The sequence below is a fragment of the Phyllopteryx taeniolatus genome, chromosome 1 (assembly GCF_024500385.1).
Source record: "Phyllopteryx taeniolatus isolate TA_2022b chromosome 1, UOR_Ptae_1.2, whole genome shotgun sequence".
NCBI classification, from domain to species: domain Eukaryota; kingdom Metazoa; phylum Chordata; class Actinopteri; order Syngnathiformes; family Syngnathidae; genus Phyllopteryx; species Phyllopteryx taeniolatus.
This window is the reverse complement of record NC_084502.1, coordinates 12,210,603-12,235,170: the sequence shown is the minus strand read 5'-3', so window position 1 is coordinate 12,235,170 and position 24,568 is coordinate 12,210,603. Positions and strand designations below refer to the sequence as shown.

Genomic DNA, 24,568 nt, shown 5'->3' with positions numbered 1-24,568 from the left:
TATATATTACCTGCTATTTTAATTGTGTTTGTATTTCTGTCAAGCACTTTGGGTTGCATTTCTATGCATAGAAAGTGCTGCTGTATATAAATAAAATATGATTTCTTGAAATCCAGACCGATTTTTGTGTTTCTACTGTAGTTAATGACGTCTCTAAAGCGGCTCTGAAGAAGAAAGTGAGGCATTATTATTATTTTTTTTTTTTACCGAAGTGCTTCTCTCCATTTTTGCTCCAAGTTGTCGGCCATCTTGTCCGTCTTCTGCTTCTCCTCGGTTCGGATGGACATCACGCGGGCCTCGTGTTGCTGTTTCTGGGTCTCAATCTCCTCCTAGAAGCACAAAATGGGTGTTCCCGCAAACAAATCGTGTAATGTTCCCGTACTGCAGTTCTGCAGTGCGCACACCCTTCCTGTCCGCCTCCGCGTATTAGCGGCGTCTCGGCTCCGTTGTGGTTTTCTCACAAATGGTCCGCCAACCCTCATTTCCTGCTTTTGAAAATCTTCCGCTCCTCCGTCTTCACATTCACCTGCATCTTGCATGGTGGGCTCCCACCTGACGACGTCTTGCTCACCTGCAGGTCTGTCAGCAGGTTGCTGGTTTCTCGAACGCGGGCCCTGGTGGCGTCCAGTTCTATCTTCAGCTTCTCCTGTGTCTCCTTCAAGCAGGTGATCTGGTTCTGTGCCGAGCTCACGTTCTGGTCCCTCTCCCTCACTAACTCCTGGAGGTGGGACACCTGCAGTGGTGGGAAGTAACTGAGTACAAGTACTTTCTTACTGTACTCAAGCAGATTTTTCTGGTTCTGTACTTGACTTGAGTATTTATTTATCTTATTTGTTTTACTACTTTTTACATTGACTCCAAAGGTAAAAACAAATACCTACATAGTCAAAATAGGCTTGTTACTTCCGAGAGCTTCTGTGGATGATGACACAATGTAAAAAAAGATGGAAATAGAAAAGGTTTGAGTCAAGCGCGGTTGAGATCTTAAGTGTCTGACTGATTGAGGTCTCGGGACTTGTAAGCCAGCTTCTGGTGTGAAAAATCCTCGCTAAGGCCTATTTTTTCAGTTGCCACTTCACAACGTGGCCAACAAAGGCAGTCTTTTTCTTCTTAGTCGGCTAAAGCATATAATTGAAAAGGCTAAAGCATATAATTGACTAAAAAAAAAAATTATAATTATTGTGATTATTAATTACATTTAATGAATTATTAACAATTTTATGTAAAAAAAAAATAATCAAAATACTGAATTAATTATTTGTAATGAATTAAATTTACTTACATTACATTACATTTCAGAGTCTGTACTTTTGATACTTTTGCTTAATTGAAGGAGTTGAATCAGTAGTTTGCCCTGGTATTTGTTGTTCTACTGAAATGCTCACGGAATATAAAGCCAGTCGGGCTCTGACATCGACAGACTCGGGTCAAATAGTGGAGCGCAGAGTCCGAAGCAAACATGGTGAAGCAGCATTGGGCGGGAATGTTGCACACAAATGGAAGAAGTGACGTCAGCCCCAAGTGTGCATGTTTTAAGTCCCGTTTTTAAAAACTCTTCTTTTTCCTCGCGCTTTTTAGAGCATTTCCACTCTTCTTGCACGTTACTTTGTTTTAATTGTACTTTTGTTTTTTTGTTTCCCCACTTTGTTTGAAATGTTTATAAGCGGTTTGTGTTCTCTTTTTAAATGCTTTTAATCATGTGACGCACCTCGTGTATGAAATGCACTATATGACTACATTTGCTTTGCTTAAAGGACGAGTTTAACTGCGTTTGGGTTTTTCTTACCTCCTGATTGGCCATGTTGAGCTTGGCAGAGAGCTCCTCTTTCAAGTTGTCCAGCTGCTGCTGCACTCGGTCTCGTTGCTCCTCCAGAGACAGACGCTTGATTTCAAACTCTTGGCTGATTTTCTGAGGAGGAGATTCAGAACTGGAAGATCCAGCACAGACCAAGTGTTTACACTGGAACGATCTCAAATGATGCAAAACGGGAGGACTGCGCGAGGAATCTGAGCGCCGGTGCGAGGAACTGGAAAAGAGGATTGCAAGTTTGATCGTTATGTTGGTAAGGTTAGTTGCAATTTGTTTTGTTTGACTCTGGAGTGCTTTGTAGTCATTACAAAACGTAAAATAAATTCCAGTGGAGTAATAAATGCGTATTTGTTAAGTTGGCAGAGCTAAAAAATATGAATATCTACAAAGGTGGGAGGGGCGGGGGCGGTGTAGTAAATGTTTGGAAACCGTTGCTTTCAGCAAGTTGTCACGGAGCGTACTGCGGAGAGGTAGCCTCAGTGGCGGCTTGTGGCATGTGAAATGTGGGCTAAACGCAGGCAAGCGCAGTCTTCTAACCCATTCACTGTGTATGCGCTGAGGGGGGCGCGGCTCGGCGAGCGCAGGGGGCGGGGCGTTTGACGCAACGTCCCCTCGAAAAGAACATTTGCCATTCAGGAGCAGCTTCGCTGCGATGTCCGAAATCTCCTCCAATAGGAGAGGGGCTGGCTCAGTGATTTCTGAGTGCTATTTTGGCGGACTTCCATTGTGAACGGCGAGGGGTCATTGGAGGAAGTCTGAAGAAATGCGGTGGCCCCGCTATCCCGAGCTGTGGGACAATAACCAAGTGAGAGGTCTCTGCAGGAGGCTTTCACACTGCTCCCTGCTCGGCCTGAAATACGCCTCATAGCGCTCTTCGTGGCGCTATACAGCTCACAAACGAACTCAAACTCCAAGATCCTGCCGTGAAATGAGTAGACCACGCATCTGCGTCTCATCCACGTTAGAATAAGCAAAGCCAGAGCTTTCTTTAGCAACAATGGCAAATCCATTTTTCTGAAGTGCGCTCTACTCATCTACCAGCGGGGAAAGCCTCCCGACTTCCTTGTTGGCGGCGACGTCAGCACTTCCAAATATGGGCAAATGTTTTTCTGTGTAACGACATGACGTCTGTAAAATATGCATTTGTACAGTAAATACAGCTTTGTGTAAAAGTGATGAGATAATCAAACTTTTTTTTTTTTTTTTTACTACTGGTTAGGAGGAAGATTAAAAAAAGAAAACCTATAATTCTATAGGTGTGCATAGTATAGTTTCAAAACCACAGTGGAGGTTTGCGAGGCTAGCTATGTTGACTTATTTTCAGAAATCTTGCAGCGATTTCCTCTTCCACTGGCGGACGATATTAACTGAATGAAATGAAATGTTCCTTATTTCATTGTCCCGTGTGTGTTTTAAGCTCATTTTGGCAGCGTGTCACAATTTTGTCTTCAGCAGTTCAGCTTCGGCAAGCCTCCTTCAAGATGGCCAAGGATTACAGTTCTTTTCCCATTTAAATACGCAGACGCAAGGTTCTTGTATTGCGACCACGACCGTCTCCTTTTGAAGGAGGAAATATTTTACAAACCTCATGCCAGCGAGCGTTTGCCTAATCCGACCGAGAGCGCTTATCAACATAAAGAGCGGGGGTCCTCGACGACCAGTGAATGAGTTGACATTCTGGATAGAGTTGCCACCTGCAGGCGGATTGAAGAAATCCTACTGGAGTCTCATCAGGGCTTCACTGGACTTGGAATTAACAGAGCATGAGAAATTAGTGGGATCGCTTTGGAATATTTGGTTTGCAGGGATTCAAGATTTACAGGAGATTCAAGCCGCTGTTTAAAAACGACCACTTCACCATCGCCGCCATCATCTCTACCCTCCCTTATCGCCTTTCATTAATTTGTGTCGAAGAGAAACAGACATCGATCTAAAGATGACAAGGCACAGCCTGTAGGAAATTCTTTTTACTATCCATTGTATCCATTCATCGTCTTTCTCTCCTTCTTTCTGGGAATCGGTCATCTGACGCCCACAGGCTTGCGCGATGCTCAGAGGCAGGATTTACTGCCACTGAAAGTCCACCAATTAGCAGTCAGCTCCAATCAGCCTTTCAAGCGGAAAAGTAGAGATGAATCCCTTCTGATGTCGAACGCCTTGTTGCGGTGAAGGTGACGTGATTTGCTGCGGCTACAACCACGCAACAAACTCGCCGTCGACGTGCGTTTGCGCAATACGCATGCTGGTCTTTTGAAAAGCAAGGATGAGCACCAAAGAAAAACTTGGAGCGAGAGATGTTGTTTGACCAAATTAAAATAGTGCAGTCGCTAGAGGGGGACGCGCATTTCTTAGCCATACATTCCTCTCCAGCAAGTTTTTGCTGGAGGGCAAAAATTCATTGCTGATGCTCCTGCAAAGCTGAGAGAGATATCGTCGTGTCTTAATTACTGCAATGAAAGTCGCTCTGCCAGAGTTCATCAACATCGGCCAGAGATGGAATCAAAAAGGTCACACATGCGCAAGTCTTCATCTTCGAGCCAAGTCCCCTGACAGACTTACCTGCAGTATCTCGTCTTCGTAGTAGAGGCCAAAAATATCCTCATAGTCATCTTCTATTTCAAATGATTCTCATGGAAACAGAAACGTGCACCCGTTGGCCTTGGAAGGGTCATGGGGGAATCTTGAAACAGCGAAAGCGGAAAAATCACCATACGTACTAAACGCAGGATTCAATCCATCGCAGCAGGATGTTCCGCTCGTCTTAGAAGACGTCTCGCCTCCCGTCTGAGCGGGCTTCATCAGTTCATGCGTCGGCTCGATAGGACAACTCTAGCCTGAGTGTTGGATGGAAGGAAGGTCCAACGGTCCTTTGGGAATTGTAGTTCGCTTACTTTCTGTGTGTCGTCCGGAAGTGAAGTCAGCGCCGTCATAATTTGGCACGACGGTCGCATCTGCGGGTGACGGCTCGCCAGAGTCTTTACGTCCGAGCTGTTTTTGTCGCTACGTGTTGCTAATGGAAACGGCTATGGACTCATTTGGGGGAAACGCCGAGAAACGGACAACTGCCGAGAGTCTCAAAATGTCGCCGTTTCCCGCCACGAAAGCAGACGAGGAGTTTGGTGATCGAACCGCTGCGACAACAGGACATTTTCACAGCGCTACTTCAGCAACAGCGGGAAAACTTGAAAAGCGTTGTCACAATAATTATGGACGGTGGGAAAAAACACTGATTGGATGCACTTTCACTGGAGATACAAAAGTTAAAAGTTAAAGTTGTGTTTCTTTGTTTGTTTGTGTTTCGACTGTCCCGCACGCAAGCAAGAGGCTTTTCGTGGAAGCGAGTGCTTTGTGGAAGACAAATCAGAAAGTCCACTTGCATGAGAAGTTTACAAATTGCAAAAAAAAGTTATATATACTGTATAAATCCATATTTTTAAAAAGGCCATACTACAGTCCCCAAGTGCGCATGTTTTGAAGTCCACTCTTCTTTTTCCTCGTGCTTTTTAGAGCATTTCCACTTTTAAATATTTCTGGCACTGTACGTCGTTTTAATTGTCTTTTTATTTTATGTTTTTCTCCCTTTGTTTATAAATGCTTTTAATCATGTAAAGCACACTGAGTTACCTTGCGTATGAAATGCGCTATATAAATAAATTTGCTTTGCTTTGCTTTTTAGTTTTTGTCAAGTCAAGTCACAAGTCATGAAAACAGTGACTCGAGCCGACTGGCGTCCAAGTCGCGATGGCTACCGGACTCACCTTCATTAGAAACTTCTTCTCCTCCTCTTTCTCCTGTTGCGCCTCCTCCCTGACGGCTCGGTGTTTCTCCTCCATCTCCTCCATGGCTCTGCCCTGCGCCTCCTTGTAGCGACGCGTCTCCTCCTCGTAGTGAGCTCTCAGTCTGGAGAGCTCCTTCTCGTAGCCCTGGTGCTCTTCACGCAGAGACTGAGGAGAAGAGAAAGCCGCTCACGTCCGCACGTCAGCTCGCGTTCCCCCCCGTGTCCTCAGACTTGAAAATGCACCTGCTCTAGTTTCAGCACTTGCTGTTTGTGCTGCTCGCCGGCCACCTGGTTCTGGTTCAGCAGGGCCTCCCTTTCCTGCTCCAGCCGGCCAATCTTCTCCTTCAGCCGACTCTGTTCTTGGTCCAGGTTGCGGATGGATGCCTCGTGGGCCATCTGTGTGGCCTGCAGGGATCCGATCTGACCTGGGAAACATCAAATCAAGCAAATCTAGAACTCCTAACGCGATATTCATGACACTTCAGAAGATGCATTTTTGCTAAAAGGTCGCAACATTAGGTACACCTGCAAGCTCTATTAATCATCAATCTGTCGATCCATTTTCTGTATCCCGTGTTCCCGTGAGTAAGCGGGTAAGCGGAGCCTATCCGAGCTGGCTTGGGGTGGTCATCCGGGGAGCTAAATCAATTCGGGGGGACAGAAATCACATTTTTTGACCCTTGGAAGATCATCTCACGGGGTGGTGTGGGGTGCTGCTGACTGAACATATATTCATTATTCTTTGCGAAAATTGGGTCATATTACTGCAGCTTACTGAGTCAGTTGTGCAACTCTTCTTCATGTGTGTCTCCATCTCTATTATACTGCCCCCAGGTGGTCAAGGTGCACAGACCAGAAGGAGCAGCACAATGTCCATTGAACTGAAGCAAAAAATGGGGGGAAAACGGTTGAATTCTTGTCATTCCATCTCATCATGTCATTACTGTTTGTTTATTAGCTCCCTCCTCCCACTTGGCCATATATTCCACAAATGCAACATCCACCGTTATGCAGATGACACCCAGCTCTACCAGTCATCCAAACCCACCCTCTTCCTTCCGTGCCTGGCTCCACGAAATCAAATCCTGGTTTTCCTTCAAGTCTGTAACAAAACTGAGATTGTCCTCATCGGCCCCAAATACCTCTCCGTTAAACAAGGCAGCTTCACCCTCCCCTCAGGTTAAGAGTCTGGCCGTCATCCAGGACAGCGCCTCGTCATTGCAAACTCACATCCGGTCTGCATATTTCCATCTCAACCCAACCCGAACAGCGCCGCCATCTCGGTCCACTCGCTGCTAACATTGTGTCTGGATTACCGCACTTTCCTCCTCTTTGGTCTTCCCCATAAGCTCACCCAGAAACTCCAACTGGTCCAGAACGCTACCGCCCGCATCATCACCGTCCACCGATCACATCTCGCTCGTTCTCCAGCAACTCCACCGGCTCCCAATCAAACAGCGCACAGACTATAAAATTCTTCTCTATACGTTCAAGGCCATCCATAACCTCGCGCCTTCATATCTCGCTGATCTCCTCCACGTCGACGATCCCACTCCAACTCTTAGGTCCGCCCCGTCGGGTCCACAACCTTCAGCCCCTCGGCGCCTCGGCTCTGGAAATCCCTCCCTCCTGACGTTCGGAACGTGGACTCTTTATCCTGATTTCAAAACTCCCTTGACAACTCTCCTTTTCCGACAGGCTTATTCAGTGGGATTATTGTTCTCACTGTTATTTTATACACTTTTACGATATATTTTTCATTAAATATTACTGTGTTTGGATTTTGACTGCCCTGTACAGCAACCTTGAGTGTCCCGAAAGGCGCGTTTAAATAAAATTATTATTATTATTACTACTGTATTTTTGTATAAATGACAATAATATGGAGTGATACTTTTCTTGCTAAAAACATTACAAACGTTTTTTTCAGGAGGCTGGAACAGATTAAAGACATTTTCATTCATTTCAATGGAAAAAGATGATTTGACTTACGAGTGTTTTGAGGTGCAAGCGTGGTCACAGAACAAATTAAAGTTGTATTACAAGGAACCACTGTATCAATATTTAAGCTTTTATCGTTTTTTAATTTTTTTAGATGTGAGCAAAAGTATTGGTACAAGTCAACAACGCCTGTGTTTGGTTACATCGATCATTGAAACAATGAATAGAGTTGAATGTGTAACCTCAGGTTCACATTCGTTTTTTCCTCGTGAAGACGACATTTAGACGACTGGTTAGAGTTAAGAGTTAGGGTGACCAACAAGCAACTGTGAATCTGAGTGACTGACAACCGACACAGGTCCCCCACAATCCGCGTTTTACTATTTCGCCTATTCACACATTTCATTTTTTATATTTGGGGGTGGCACGGTGAACGACTGGTTAGCACGTCTGCCTCACAGTTCTGAGGTTGTGGGTTCAAATCCCGGCCTCGCCTGTGTGGAGTTTGCATGTTCTCCCCGTGCCTGCGTGGCTTTTCTCCGGGCACTCTGGTTTCCTCCCACATCCCAAAAACATGCATGGTAGGTTCATTGAACACTCTAAATTGCCCGTAGGTGTGAATGTGAGTGCGAATGGGTGTTTGTTTCTATGTGCCCTGCGATTGGCTGGCGAGGACAGTTTGACAGTCGAGATTCAAACCGCGGAGCCTTGGGTCAGTGAAGCAACTGAGCCGCAGAGGTTCGCTTGGGACCCCAAACATACAAGCTCATCTGTGAAAGTCTGAAGTCCCGTCAAGGCTCTGGCTTGCGTAACGTCTTCTGGGAGGGGCTTGCTAGGATCTTCACTGATGATGTAAGATCAGGCAAGATAACGACCCAACCACGCTGCCAAAACAACAAAGGAACGACATCTGAGCACTCAACAATCGGCTCTGCTTGGCATCAATGAGGAGGAGATAGAAGAAGCCCCTTACACGTTGGCAAAGAAGCTCCTCACATCACAATGCGCGGAGGGTGGGTGTGCTTTGCTCAAAAGGTGGCAGAGAACACTCGAGACAGGGCGCGAACGAGCATTCCCACTCACGTTCACACCGTTGGACAATTTGGAGCGCCGATTCTCAGCGGGTGGGTCACGGACACGTAGTAAAAAAACATATAACGTAATCATTCAGACTGTTCAAAGTGTCGCAGTTGCTTTGGTTTGGAGCCTTCACGTATGGCGCGCTTCAGGCTTTTGGCTCACTCGCTTTGTGGAGGATCTCCGTCGCCTGCTGCTGTACTCGTTCCCTGCAGGCCTCCAGTTCATATTCCGTGTCCTTCAGCTGCATCACCCAGATCTCGCCGTCCTGGATGGCTTCCTCCAGCTGCTTGTCCAGGTTCTAGAGCAGACACAACACCAAGAACTGAAAGGCCCACAGAACCACACAAGACTTCCCCCTGTTTTGTTTTCATCAGTTTTTCTTCCAATTGCGCAGAGGTTGCAAAACAATCTGTACTTAAACAGAAGTACATATACTTAAAAAGACTTTGGTAGAAGTAGAAGTCCTCATAGATAGAATCTATTGTACATTCCCCAAATCTAATCAAACTTTATTTGGAGAGCACATTCCATCCATAAACATGCAACACAAAGTGCTTTAGAAAAACTAAAACAAACCACAGCAATAGTAAAGATGTGAAAAGACCCGTCCCTCGTACCCCCACGCAAAGACACAAACACACGCCCGCACACACACGTATATGTGAACACACACAAATGCAATCATAGTGAGTGCGGCGGCATGGCTAACGAGGAACCAGGTGCGGAATGGCCGGCTAAGAGGAGCGTCCACACCGAGATGTGCCACAGCCCGCGGCTGCAGGGAGCGCTGCCCCAGAGTCCAGCTCAACCCCGACAAACCGGGGTAGACCCCACGCATCGTGCCGAGCCCCGCCCCCCCGGCCCGAGATGACCCCAGGACGACGGACCATACACATCTCCCGCTGTGGAGGCCCCCTAGAGGAAATCACTGGCGCTAAAAAGGTGAAAAAAGAATAAAAGAAATCACTTGCAAGACAAACTAAATAGTTAAGTCTTAAACATCCTCTTAAAAACATCAAAAGAAAAGACAATTAAAATAATAAAAGAAATCACTTAAGAGTCCAAATAAATAGGTGAGTCTTAAAGCTCCTCTTAAAGACATCAAGCCTCTGCAGTCCTGATGTTCTCCGGCAGGCTGTTCCAAAACTTGGGCTTATAACGGCCGAGCGCAGCCTCTTCGTGGGTTTTTATTCTGGCTCTTGGAACGATTAAAAGGATACACGAGGGCTGATATGATAAAAGCAGATGGCCCAAGACCGTAAACACATTGAAAAACTAATAAAAGAACTTTATCATCAATCCTGAAACCCACTGGTCCTCGTTTTGCAGTATCTGCAGACTGACAATAGACTTTTTAAAACGATAACACAAGTATTTGCACTTTGTTCCTTCCACCGACTGCACTTAAACATTCACCTTCCAAAACTCAGCCCTTCTTTACCTTGATGGTTCCTTCAGCATTAACCAGAGATGTCTGCAGTCTGTTGGTCTTGTCCCGGTTCTCACGCGCTTCCTCCTGAGCTCTCTGAAGCTCGCTCCTCAGCTTAGACAGAGATCGCTGCAGCGCCGCCTCCTGCGCCTGGAATTCCTTCCGGAGCTCAACCTGAAGGCGCGTTCGTAATCAGGACGAGACAACGCACCACGTGCCTTCGTGGGGTTCCGCCGTACCTCGGTCCGCTTCCAGGCCAGGAGGTTTTCGGTGGTGAGCTGGTGCGTCCTCGTCATGGCCTCCAGCTCCCGCTCGTAGTACTCCTGAGCCTTGGCCAGCTTGGCCTCGTACTCCTCCACCACCCGGACCTTATCTTTGGTCAGCTCTTCCACGCTCTCCATCAAAGACTCCACCTTTCGAGCAAACAAACAAACAAACAAAAAAATGGTGTTGAATTTTTGGGGTCTCAACTGCCATGACGTACACAGGAGATGATTATTTGTCATAGCTGCAATATTAGTTGATAGGAAAGGAAAAATATGAGTAAAAGAGCGGGATGTCACATCTGCACAACAACAAAAGTAGTGGTTTGTTTCATGCATAAATTAAGCCAGCAAAACAGCAATCACCCAGTGAAGTAACTTGCTGTCTAAACTCTCTCCAAAAGCCAAAGTTAGTGAGCGTCAACCTCTTCTCTCTTCCTTTCTCTCCCACCTCTTGTCTATGGAGCTCAGCCAATTTCTCCTGGTCTTCGGTGGAGGTGGCGCTCCGGTTGTGCTGGCTGCTTAGGAGTTCCTCCACCTCCTGGCGGTGGTTGGACCTCAGCTCCTCCAGCGCTCGCCGCTTATCCGCCTCAAACTGGGCCTGAGCCTGGCTGAACGCCCGCAGCTTCTCCTCAAAATCCCGACGCATCTCCTCCACCTAGTGAGATCACGGGAAATGTTCTATTCTGTTCGGAGCGCTGGCGTGCCGACTGCGCCGAGGCCGATTCCGAGAGTGCAAAATATTTCATATCTTGACACAAGCCCACTTAAGCTTGCAGCTTTCTCTGCTCCTCCTGACACAAGAAACCTGACGAATCACACAGACATGAGCTTGGAAAATATATCAAAAATGCAATGTGAGACGTCATGCCATGGGAAGAAAGTCCGCCCCTCGGTCCAAAGAGGGAAACGACCAGATGACATGCATGATGTGTACATGTACAGTATGAAATCTGTATTTAACTGCAATAAAGTGATGTAAGTTAAGTTTTTCTTTATGAAAACCAATTTTTGGCATTTTATAATTGTGTTCGAATGTTTATGGCTAGGAACTATTCTCGCGGGTTATGTACACAGGAAGTCTGGAATATTTAGTTGGTGCGCATCCTGTTTGGCGTGCAAGCGATTACGTCAGTCGAAAAGTTAGCGACGCTGCCGAAGTTTTTGTTGTGATTTTTGTGCAAGTATACCGGAGATTTTTGGACTCATTGGTTTCCCGCTCGAATACGTGCAGCCAGCGAGGTTATTTCTTTGTTTGTTGAACATTTTATGTTGAGCGCTTGACGTATTGAAGTTTCTTTTCCAAATGTATTGTTTATGTGGAACAGTTTGACGGACGACGCAATGTGAAGACGTAAGCCATAAAATTCACCAGTGACAAAAGAACGTGTGACGAATCCCCACCAGGAAGGAGTGATACTATATTATTTATTTAGTTAAGACTTTTTTTGACCGAGTTGGTTTCATCAAAGACTTTTTCAAAGCAGCCGCCACTGACAAAATGCATGGCACTGATAAAAATTATATCATGATAATTTTTTAAAAAGGCTTGGCCGTTGTTAGATTAATGTTGCCTTTAGAAAAGAGTGCAGTGGCTGACAAGTTTTTTTCAGGTATTTTAACAAAGAAATTGAGATCCTGGGGTGCTTGAGACCTCCACAGCTAGATGGCACCAGCAACCTTCACAACTTCTGGCCACCATCAGTTCCCATTGGTTTCCTTGCAGTAGAAGGACAATGTCAGGCGGTGGGGCTGATGGGGCGCCATTAAGCTGCTTTGCCGAACGCCAATCGAGGAACAAGGAAGGACAATACATGAGGTACACTCGTGTTTTGTGCTCACATTATCTGGAGAGCACATGTTATTAGTGTGTGTTTTTATACTGTGCAATCCTGTTGAGTGTTTCTTAATTTTAAAAAAAAATCTAAACAACAAAACTGGAATAGATTAATTGTATTTTTGGTCATTTCAATGCGGAAAGTCGATTTGAGATAGGCGGTCACAGACCGAATTATCTTGTATCTCAAGGCATTACTGCATATTTTAAAGTTATAGCATGGTCATAACAGAAGTGTTAAATAATACAGAAGCAATTATAAAATTGTGGACACGTTATGTAAACCAGTGACATACCGTAGGCATGGCTATCGGGTACCGATTAGCAAATATCGTCAACTGGAGGGTTTTCGAGAAGCTTATTATGTGTCCTTTTCAACCTAAACATTTTAGTACAGTTTGGTTTCTTTTATTCAGCCCTCCTTTGTGTGTGCGTGTATACCTCTCTGCTCATGGAAACCACTCGCTGTGTGTGTTGGGCTTCAGTGCAGAGCTGTGAATCCTCCATTCTTTGTCTGTACATCTCAAACTCAGCGAGAGCCTGCAAGACGAGAACCAGCACGGGTTGCGTGAAACTTCTGTCACTGATCTTTGGCACGACAACTGTCAAAAGCAGGGCACGTACAGAAAAAACACAAAAAGCATTCACGCCCACATTCAGACCGATGGACAGTTTAGAGCACGAGTGTCAAACTCTAGGCCCAGTGCCATTTTGGTTTATGTGACTCACTAAAGCAACAACTTCATGTTTTTTGCTAATTGTAATGTAATGTACAGTCGAGCTCACCATTATTGGCACCCATGAAGTTTCAGGACTAAATATGGGATATCTCCTGAAGAAAATCAATCAAGTGAAACAACGATTTTCTACAGAGAACTGTGCGTTTGATACAAAAGAGCAAATGGTAGACAACACTTTATGGACAGATAAAGCAAAAATAGAGTTTTTTGGCAATGCATACAAACAGTTTGTTTACAGACGGCGCAATGAAGCCTTTGAGGGAAAGAACACCCTGCCAACAGTTGAGCGTGGTGGAGGATCTATAATGCTGTGGGGCTGCTTTTCTACATCTGCTACTGGGGGCCTTGACTGGATCACAAATGATCAAAAGATTTTAGATCGAAATGTCTTACCGAGTGTAAGAAAACCATGGGTCTTCCAGCATGACAAAGACCCAAAGCACACAGGAATGGTTGAAAAGGAAAAAAAGGACCCTTTTCAAATGGCCAGCAATGAGTCCTGCTCTCAATCCAATTGAAAATCTTTTGGGGGAGCTGAAATCTTCCACTGGGGAAAAGAACCCTGAAATGTTCAAGAGTTTGAACAAACAGAAAAACGTAACAGTTTGACACCCCTGCATTAGAGTGTTGACTAACAAGTAGGCTTTACACGATTCGGATTTTTGGGGCTGATCACCGATCAGCAAGTTTAAAAAAATGATAACCGATCACCGATCTGATCACAAGAGGAAGCAAAGTGTCTATTTATATGACACATTGACATGTATAGACTTGTGTACTGTATGACTTGTTCATTTATTGTATATATTTGTGTACTGTATACTGAGTACTGTATCTTCAAAATTATTCTCTAGCATTTTAGACAAAAGTTAAAACATCAATGACCTCCAGGGGGCAATCAAGGATTGGCCACTGACATAAGTTTAGGTCAAATCAACATTACAACATGACAGAAATAATGGGTGCTAACTTACTGTAATTAAATTATTTTAACAAATACTGTTAATGACATGCTTACTCTAACTTTCTCACTGTCCCGGGTACATGGACGGGTATTGTGCAGAGTTTGTGTCCGTTTGGCGTTTCCTTTTTCCCCCCCCCACGCTGCGTCGCTTGAACGCGGCACGCTCCTCCTCGTGTACATTCTTCAGGTGCCCGATCAAAGTTGTTGTTTTGAAGCATTTAGATGACGTTACCCGCGACGTACTTCAGTCGTGCACAGACTGCAAATTTGTCTGAGACACCGCAAAATAGTCCTACACTGATGACGTGTTTTTGTCACCGACAAGATCAAAAAATCTTTATTGGCCGTCAGATAGTTACAGTACTGCGCCACAAGGCACGTGACAAGGCTAAAAATAAACTAGCTTTTGGATTCATACCCAACGGCGACGCGGAGTTAAATGTCTTGCGTGGAGCCGATCGATGACGTCGTATTATGACATGAAATCCGATCAGCATAAAATGCTAATTATCGGCCGATACCGATCACACCGATCAGATCGGCATAAAGTCTATTAACAAGCATGTTTTGTTGGAATGTGGGGGGTGGGTGGGGGGGAGCCGGGGTACCCGCAAGACCCACACGGGCATGGAGCAGAACCTCCAAACTTAAGAGCGATTCAAAGCAACTGTGAGGCAGACATTTGCATCTGGAGCTAGTTTGCAAGCACAATTAGGCCCAGCTGGTCTGGTGACCTGTCTCTTCATGTGTTCATGGAGTTCGACAGATTCCTCTAGACTGGCCAGCCTCCGCCGCAGGTCGGCCTCGTCCACCATCTTGCTCTTGTACTGCATAATCTTGTCCCGGGTTTCCGTCACGATGTGCTGCACCTGAGGAAATGCAAGCATAGTCCAGTTCTTCTTCTGACACACAACAATAAAACTTCAAGGTTTGAAGAAGAATTTAAAAGGAGCTATAGATTCATACCCTACTAGCATTATTGTCTTAATGACATTTTTCACAGCAATAACTTTGACATCTTGTGTCTGGTGTCGCAGACATGCTCCCCGCAAACTGAAGTGACACAGTGACTCCCCACAGCGTGATAAACTGCGTTCTTCCAAGTGGCCCTGCTGTGAGACTGCCCCCAAGGACACTCCTCGTGGACCCTAAACTAATTAACATCTACCCTCGAAGTCTGAACTTCCAAGCATCAAAGAACACCGGATCACCTGTCCAGGAATAGGAATAATTGCTGGGACAAGGCGACACCCGCAGGTGTCGAGAGGAACTGCAAAGTCGATCCAAGGGGGAGTCTTATTTTATTTTTAACCAAAGATAAATGTCTGTTTTGATATTTCACGAACTATGCAGAAATTTTCCAAATGTATGCCTTGATGTCTGTGTCAGTGTGTCAACTTTACAAGTGCAAGTGCGAGGTTTTGACAATTGTTTGTCTTGATGTGACTCCAAGCAGCATGAAATGTGATTTGAACCATAAGCAGTTGATTTGCCAAAACTAAAGTATAAACAGTCAGTCCGATATGCTTGACCTCTGAGTAAAGAGAGTACCAAGTTGAGGTTATTTGATATAAATATGATTTTAAACCCAATTTATCAAATCTGTAGTCTACTGTGGGTACGGAAAGTTTTCAGACCCCCTTAAATTTTTCACTTTTTGTTATGTTGCAGCCATTTGTTCAAATCATTTTAAGTTCATTTTTTTCCTCATATTTAACTCTGATGTTGTCCATTTCTTCTGATCATCCTTAAAATGGTTCTACACCTCCATTGGAGTCCAGCTGTGTTTGATTATACTGATTGGACTTGATTAGGAAAGCCACACACCTGTCTATATAAGACCTTACAGCTCACATTGCATGTCAGAGCAAATGAGAATCATGAGGTCAAAGGAACTGCCTGAAGAGCTCAGAGACAGAATTGTGGCAAGGCAAAGATCTGGCCAAGGTTACAAAAAAATATCTGCTGCACTTAAGGTTCCTAAGAGCACAGTGGCCTCCATAGTCCTGAAATGGAAGACGTTTGGGACGATCAGAACCCTTCCTAGAACTGGCCGTCCGGCCAAACTGAGCAATCGGGGGAGAAGAGCCTTGGTGAGAGAGGTCAAGAAGATCACTGTGGCTGAGCTCCAGAAATGCAGTCGGGAGATGGGAGAACGTTCTAGAAAGTCAACCATCACTGCAGCCGTCCACCAGTCGGGGCTTTATGGCAGAGTGGCCCGACGGAAGCCTCTCCTCAGTGCAAGACTCTTGCCCACGCCCCGCTCTGGGGTATTTAACCCGTAACTTCCGCCTTCTGTTTCTCTCGTTTTTTTTCCTCTCCTCTGACTTCTTAAGTTAAGTTCTGGCTGGCACCTCACCAACTACGGGCTGGTTTTGGCCACCCCTCCACCCTTTGCCCTTTCTTTGTTCCGGCACACGGCTCGGTAACCGCGAAGGCCAGGATGAGAACAGACTCGGCTTCCCAGCCTCTCCGTGGGCCACCGCTAGGCGATCAGAGCAGCTGCTACTAAGGTACCAGGTACGCTTCCAGCCAAGCGTGATTGCTCTGAAATTGCCAGCGAACCACAAAAAAGGCAGGAAGAGAGACGGTCCTACTCTCCCAAGGAGGCGTGACGAACAACCATTTTTCGTCTTCCGCCTCTTTTGTTTTGCTTTATTTTTCTACATGTTTTCCTTCTTCAACCAAATCTGCCTCCGTGCCCCCTGAGGCGCGCCCCCCGAGAGAGACCACCCACCAGCTTTAGCCTACGGTCGTGAATAGACCCGGCAAACTTTTGCCAGACTGTACAATATTAGTGCCTAATAATTTCGGGGAAATTACTAGGTTCAGACAAACTCTCAACTTTGTCCTCTCTCTCATCCGGAATGGACGCGTTAAACGCTCTAATTTTCCACTTTAGTCCAACAAACGATGTTCTATTTTCCTTTTCGTATGCGTATTTTCCTTCTTTTTATCGTTATTAGTGTTATTTTCTTTCTTTAGTTAGACCCCTTTTTGTGTTTCCCTCTCGATCCCTTGTCATTAAATATACTATAAAATTTCACTCTTGGTTGTATTTTGTGTGTGTTCTGAATTTATGTAAACCTCTGTCATCTAGAACTCAAAATTTCATAATGTGTAGCAACCTTCAGATTACGAGACGACTGATCAAAAGGTTTCTCGTCACTTTCCCTAAATTTTATCCACATAAAAAGTGACGTGATCCCCCTTTACTAGATAAAATGAGTTTGATTTTAACAATTAAACTTCAAATTACGCTAAACCGGAAGTAACGCAGGCATCGCTTCCGGCTTATTCTTTTCTCCAAAATGAATTATATTTTTTATTGAACCTATATATATATATATATATATATATATATATATATATATATATATATATATATAAAATCAGTACCTCATCCTCGTGGGCTTCCTTCAGCGAATCGATCTCCTCTTCGTGCTCGTCATTCTTGGTGTTGAGAGCATAAATAACCTGGAAAACCAGACGACAGATTGTGGATCGCTTGTGCGGCTTCCAGTAGTTGCACAAAGACCAGTGGCGCTCGGTCAATAGGGGGCGCCCGGGCACCGCCCCACACTGCTGACTCACAGTGAAAAGGACAAAAGTCAATGAAATGAAAGAAAGAAAATTGTACAATTGCTACAAACTAACTATTTTTAGATAAGTAGGAGAAATAGAATACGCTTAATGGTAAGTAAAATTGATTTGTTCATGTCTGTCGTCTCCTCCTATGACATCACTGACCGTTGAGGGCGTTTGCCGTTAACGCTCGTTAAATGTGTGACGTGCGCAGCGGGGTCCTGCCCAACGCAAAAGATATTGCCGAGGTAGGTCGTCGAATGGTGGCACGGTGGACGACTGGTTAGAGCGTCAGCCTCACAGTTCTGAGGACCTGGGTTCAATTCCCGGCCCCGCCTGTGTGGAGTTTGCATGTTCTCCCCGTGCCTGCGTGGGTTTTCTCCGGGCACTCCGGTTTCCTCCCACATCCCAAAAACATGCATTAATTGGAGACTCTAAATTGCCCGTAGGCGTGACTGTGAGTGCGAATGGTTGGTTGTTTGTATGTGCCCTGCAATTGGCTGGCAACCAGTTCAGGGTGTACCCCGCCTCCTGCCCGATGACAGCTGGAATAGGCTCCAGCACGCCCGCGACCTGCGTGAGGAGAAGCGGCTCAGAAAATGGATGGATGGAGGTCGACGAATTCCAGCACGCTGTTAGCCAATGGTCAACGAAATTGAAAAAAAACACCCCTCATTATTCTCGGGGACTTAGCAAAGCTAAACTCAACCACGAACTCCCTTAAATACAAACAGCACATTGACTGTCCTACCAGGAAAAATAACATTTTAGACCACTGCTATACTACGCAAAACAACGCATACCGTGCCAAACCTCGTGCAGCCCTGGGCTCGTCTGATCTCTGCTTAATTCACTTGATACCGACGTACAGGCAAGAACTTATATGCGCGAAGCCTACAGTGAAAACGTGGACCAATAAAGCAAAGTTAGAACTTCCAAGCTGTTTAGACTGCACAGACTGGAGTGTCTTTGAAAATTCAGCTGGCAGCCTGGATGAATACACGGACACTGTCACATCCTATATCAGTTTCTGTGAAGATGTGTGTGTACCAACAAAGTCATTTCGCACATTCAATAACAACAAGCCGTGGTTCACTGCCAAACTTAAGCAACTTCGCCAACCTAAGGAGGATGCATATCATAGCGGGGACAGGGCCCTGTATAATCGAGCTAGAAACCTGCTGACGAAATAAATTAACATTGCAAAGAGGAACTATGCAGCTAAGTTGGAAAAACAGTTTAGCGCTAACGACTCTAAATCAGTCTGGCATGCATTCCAATCGCTGACCAATTACAAGCGACGATCACTCCAAGCTGAGAACAATAGCACACTAGCCAACGACTTGAATACCTTCTACTGCAGATTTGAAAAGGACACTTTCACACCCCACACCCACCCAGCCACACCACCGACCGCAATCACACCTCTGAGTTCTGCGTTGACCATCCACAAACAGGATGTGAGATGCATCTTCAAACAACAAAAGACTAACAAAGCGGCAGGCCCAGACCATGTGTCCCCATCCTGCCTCAAAGTCTGCGTGGACCGGCTCGCTTTAGTCTTCACACAGATATTCAATAGAACTCTGGAACTGTGCGAAGTACCATCTTGTTTCAAATGCTCCACCATCATTCCAGTCCCCAAGAAACCTGCAATCTCGGGTACAAATGACTACAGGCCTGTCACCTTGACATCTGTGGTCATGAAGTCCTTTGAACGTCTCGTGCTGTACCACCTCAAGAGCATCACAAGCCCCCTGCAGTTTGCCTACCGAGTGAACAGGTGTGCGGATGATGCAGTCAACATGGGACTGCACTTCATCCTAGAACACCTCGACAGTGCAGGGACCTACGTGAGGATCCTGTTCGTGGACTTCAGCTCAGCGTTCAACACCATCATCCCTGAACTCCTTTCCTCCAAGCTTCTCCAGCTCAGCGTCTCACCTGCCGTCTGCCAGTGGATTTACAGCTTCCCGACAGGCAGGACACAGCAGGTGAGGCTGGAGGAGGCCACCTCATCTACACACAGCATCAGCACCAGGGCGCCCCAAGGTTGTGTCCTCTTTCCGCTGCTCATCTCTCTCTACACGAACGACTGCACCTCAACGCACCCGACTGTCAAACTCCTGATGTTTGCAGATGACACCACAGTCATCGGTCTCATCAAAGACGGTGACGAGTCTGCGTATTGACAGGAATTGGAGCGACTGGAGCTGCGGTGCGGCCGACACAACCTGGAGCTGAACACGCTCAAAATTGTAGAGATGATCGTGGACTTCAGGAGGCATCCCTCGCCACAGCTGCCTCTCACGGTGTCCAACTGCCTTGTGTCAACCGTCGAGACCTTCAAGTTCCTGGGAATTACAGTCTCTCAGGACCTGAAGTGGGGAATCAACATCAACTCCGTCCTTAAACAGGCCCAGCAGATGATGTACTTCCTGCAGCTTCTGAGAAAGAACGGCCTGCCACAGGAGCTGCTGAGGCAGTTTTACACAGCGGTCATCGAATCAGTCCTGTGTTCTTCCATCACAGTCTGGTTTGGTACTGCTACAAAAAAGGACAAACTCCGACTTTACTCCAGCGTTCAAGGAGTACGAAACAGCCTATGACCTCAGCGACGACGACCCCTAGAGTTCAAAACGGTGAATCGACTGATTTGCATGTATGTAATAATAATAATAATAATAATAATAATAATACAATCATCAATAACTAAATGATATATTCTCATGAAAATATGCAAGAGGTCCCTTGAGATGGGCTAATTGCACACAGGAAGTGCAGTTTTATTCCCTCTCGTTATAAAAAGACTACTTCGACTACAAACAACAAGAGAAACATCATAGAATGACGATGTTACTATATTAATTTATTGATTCCACTCCTCCCGCAAACGCTGAACCACCGTCAGCAGATTTGTAAACCTCCTGCAGCAGGCTCATCTTGTTTAGTCCACTTTGGAAGAGTCATTGCTTTCCAATTGGTAGCAGAAGCAAAGTCTGCTTCATCATCTTCATCTTCAAGCCTTTCTTGTGCTCTTATGGGAGGCGGCATTAACGGGGCAAGAATATATTGGCTGCGCCCCCACTAGTCCAAACACGGTATTCTGATTAATATTGGGTTCGTGGAATAAGAATTAAACAGATCAATTCATCAACTTTCACCGATCTTGGGAAGAGGCCACGTTGGGCAACAGCTGTCGGCGGAAATGAACGTCATGTGACCAAATGACGGCGGGCGCCTGTGTATGCCGCGATAACTAGCAGAACTACAGGTTGATGACGTGAGTTTTTTTTTTTGTCCTGTTCGGCTGTTAGATCAAGCAGAATGGAAAACCCCTTTTATGCCGGAAGCAGAATGGAAGATCTGTATCCCTTTTATGCCGGAACAGCTTTACGGTGTCACAGTGGAGTTTTGAAGCTTCCGCTGTGGTATTATAATTGAGGTATATTGAGAATCAGACTTGATCAGTCGAACAGAACAAAGTTTCTAGAAGGGAGAGAGAAACGAAGACAAAAGACAAAGCACTAATTGTAAACAGGATGAGAGAAGTAAATCATGACATTATCTACAACAGTGGAACGTTAAATATGAGTGTTGCATGTGTCTGTAGTGCTCCACCCTGTGAGGGAAGGACAGGACAAGATAGAACAGGACAAGGACAGGAGAAGAAGCATGCAGGACAAGAGTCGTGAACCTGGCTGTACAACTGAAGTGTGGTGGCATTAATTATGTAAATTATAAAAGTCTACAGGATGAGAGCGTGGGGGCTGCAGGGACCCAATTCCACCCCCCAGCCAAACCCCCCAGCCCACCCACCGCCCCCACAATAACAATAATATGATGAGGTGATTCAACATTGATATGGTTTCCCAGTCATGACGGAAAGCGTAGCGCCAAAAATGACTTTGACGCCCGTGTAGAGTTGCAGCGTCCGAGTTCAGAGAAAGAAAAAAATAAGTCCCTTCCAGCCTGACGTGCGCCAGCCGGCCTTTGATTCCCAACAACTGCGTCAAACTTCTCGCTTTCGTCCTCGTGTCTGGCGAGGAAGACTCGTCACACATTTGTGCCGCCCGGCAGATGACGCCGACGCGCTTCCCGTCACGTTCTCGTGACGATGGAGGCGTGCAGCTCAAGCGCATTTCAGGTGTTCGTGATGTCGGACGCATAGGGCGAGAGGCTCGGTCATCCGGGAGGGGATCGGAGTAGCGCCGGTGCTCCTCTGCATCGAGAGGAGCCAGACGAGGTGGCCGGGGCATCTGATTAGGACGCCTCCCCGGTGAGGTGACCTGGGGACGACCCGTGGACGCGAATTGGCTGGGGAGAGGGAAGTCTGAGGGTCCCCGCTAAAGCTACCGCCCCCGCGACCCGACCTCGGTTAGGCGGAAGAAAATGGATGGCGGGATTATGTCCGACACCTTTTGGCGCCATGCAGACTTGGGGCTTGCACATTTTGAAAGTGGCTGCTATTCCTCATTCAAATCATTCAGACCACGCCCCCTGCTGGCACGCTGCATTCCTCCATCACATGCGCAGATGATTTCGACAATTGAGACTTTTGTGGGGACGCTGCTCTTTTTATTTGACATTTTGAAGGCGACTTTTTGGATGGGGACTCGCTGTTTTTTGTTGTTGTTGGCCCGGGAGAGAATAATATTTAAAGGTCCCCTTCCATCAGTTTTTAATGTTTTTTTAATTGATAACCTTTAATGTCCTTTTATCAGGGTTGCAAGATAATGTTAGTTGAAAATGCCCAAAATGTCCTTTTCAAGATTTCCACCTGGATTCCTTATGATGATGCAACACACAAATGAGCTTTGCTCTGATTGGATCGCTCATCTTCCCTCCTTTAAATATGGACAAGAGCTCGGCTCCGACTCACCGAGGCCCACAAACGCGGAACGTGAAAATGAAAAGAAAAAGAAAAAGGGGGCGCTGTCTGGCGGTTTCATGCTCGTCATCCATTCACTTGAATGCAAGCCTTGCTATTTCATCCGCCGTTACATCACAAATTACGGATATAAGTATCGTTGCAAAACACGTTGACTTTATAGACGGCATTTGCGCGGCCGAGACTCGCTCGCTTAAAACCCGGAAACCCGGAAAGTTGAGCGGGCGGGTGCTTTAATATTAATTACGTTTTGCAAGCGGTTCGGCATGTTGACGTCAAACTGGTTATGCATCAACCCGTCGGGGAAAAATGGATTTGGATGGAAATGACCTTTGACTCCACATCTGTTTTTGTTCTTTAACTAACAAACGGATTGTTTCATAAAATCGCTTCTTTCATTTGAGGGAAATTTATCAACTCCAAATGTATCTTTATTCATCTTTGCAAGTGAGACGCGGAACAATGAAATGTTCTGAAGGTTCGGTGAGCTTATCCACCGATTGGCAGCTTGATATCCGACGGATTTCCCTCTGAGGCCGATTTATTAGTAAATGGAGATGAGCTCGTTTCTTTCGTGACATTTGTTGAGTGGTGTGCCGTCAGATGGCTTTCCGTGTGAAATTTGAGAAAGAGACACCTACCCGCCTATTTGGGGCTATTTGAAAACCAAAGTGCCTCAGCACAATGACGACACGGCAGCAGGAAAACCAAAACCAAAACCAAAACCTCGCATGTGGGTGCCACTGGGATTGCAAAGACGGCCGATCGTCATTGTTGTCGTCTCACTGGCTGTCGTCCGAAGCCTTCTGCGTTTGGGTTCGAATCCACACGAAGCGAACTGATGAATTTCGCTCATCCGCGCACTTGTTCGGGCCCAACGCGGAGCAGGTAAACAACGCGACGCGTTACATCGCGCGCTCTGCGCTCGCGGCCGCCGCCTCAGATCTGCGTCCCGCTCTCAGGTGCGCAGACTGACTGAGCAGAGATGACGTCACTCCTTTCTGGCCGCAACGGCCGCGCGTCGGCGGTGCGAACGCAAGCGAAAGCCAGCGCAGTTCATCTTTCGAAGACACGTGACCGAGCGCGACGGCGTGTTTCCGAGCCGCGTCGTCTCTCACCTTGGTCAACTGCGCGATCTTCTTGCTCATCTTCAAATGGAGGTCTTGCGTGTATTCCAGCGTTAAACTGGCGTCGTAGAACATGCCGGATGCGGACGACGGGATGTATTTGGCCGCGCCGCCCGTCGAGGTTCCGTACGCGGGCTGCCGGCCTGCTCCTGTCGCCATCTTCACCGGGATAGAGACGACTGGCGGGGCGAGGGGCGCGCGCAACATCGCCGGAGCGCGCGCCTGCTGCTCATCGGCAAGAAGCGCAGACGCGCGCCATCGGATGAGCGCGTGCACGCGGCTTTCGTTTTTTTTTTCTTTTTTTTTAAATTTAGTTAAAGCGGATCTCGGTGCCAAGTGCTGAGATGACGGCCGACGTGTTGACGCGGCACAGCCCTGCCGGTGACGTCGTGCGTGCAGCCCGGAGACTCAGGGCCGTCTCCGATGATGCCTTCATGGGCTGTCGGAAGGTTTGTCCTCCGCAACAATAGCGCTTCAAATCTTCGCTTGGAATCTCCACATAAATAATAAATATGTGCATATACATGTCGACTCTCAAGCGCCCGTTGGGTTGTTTGTTTCGATGATTGGCTGGCGACCGGTTCAGGGTGTACCCGCCTCTCGCCCGGGATGGGCTCCATCACGCCCGCGACCCCCGTGCGCAGAAAGCGGTACCGAAGATGGATGGGCGGTTATCGGTTGGTGACTGACGTCACGCGCAGGAAGCTGGTACCCCCTCGTGGACAATCGTCCCACACTGACAGCTAAAATGCAACATGCGCTTCAAAGCATCGGTCCGGTCCGCAAGGCCCGGGGCCAGATCTGGCCCGCCACATCATTTTATGTGGCCCGTCAAAGCAAATCATGTGCATCGACTTCGTTTTTCTTGTAAGAATACAAAAATTGCACATTTTCGTCCTTATTAATGTTGCGATATTGGATGTTTTTATCCAATTCTCCTTTTAAAATGAATTGAATAATTGTTCAACATTTTTCAAAAGTAGTTTTTTGCATGTAATAATATGAGACGACCATACATTTTTGACTTCACGGTCATAATGGCCCCCTGACGGAAACCATAACTTGTCCTCTGTTCAGAGGGCAAGTCTGATTGGTTAAGGAGTCAGAGCAAAACTTTGCTTGT

General features: G+C 46.4%; 1 protein-coding gene across 5 annotated transcripts in view; it reads right to left on the bottom strand.

The window, feature by feature from the left end:
* LOC133477455 (protein FAM184A-like) overlaps window positions 1-24,214 on the bottom strand; it is a 38,843-nt gene extending 14,629 nt beyond the window's left edge. Inside the window, exons 1-13 of one of the 5 annotated variants that reach the window (XR_009788374.1) lie at window positions 23,437-24,214; window positions 17,242-17,319; window positions 14,577-14,711; window positions 12,580-12,678; window positions 10,753-10,959; window positions 10,278-10,451; window positions 10,051-10,212; window positions 8,772-8,907; window positions 5,832-6,013; window positions 5,569-5,754; window positions 1,787-1,909; window positions 572-733; window positions 208-329 (exon numbers count right to left, since the gene is read on the bottom strand). Coding sequence is in view for 4 of the 5 variants with exons in the window: in XM_061772233.1 (XP_061628217.1) it covers window positions 208-329; window positions 572-733; window positions 1,787-1,909; window positions 5,569-5,754; window positions 5,832-6,013; window positions 8,772-8,907; window positions 10,051-10,212; window positions 10,278-10,451; window positions 10,753-10,959; window positions 12,580-12,678; window positions 14,577-14,711; window positions 17,242-17,319; window positions 23,437-23,652 (1,982 nt within the window). In the remaining variant the exon portion in view is untranslated. Of the gene's footprint in view, window positions 1-207; window positions 330-571; window positions 734-1,786; window positions 1,910-5,568; window positions 5,755-5,831; window positions 6,014-8,771; window positions 8,908-10,050; window positions 10,213-10,277; window positions 10,452-10,752; window positions 10,960-12,579; window positions 12,679-12,924; window positions 14,712-17,241; window positions 17,320-23,436 lie in introns of those variants that run through there. The other 4 variants (XM_061772233.1, XM_061772244.1, XM_061772252.1 and 1 more) reach the window with 4 other exon arrangements.
* Window positions 24,215-24,568: the final 354 nt, after the last annotated feature.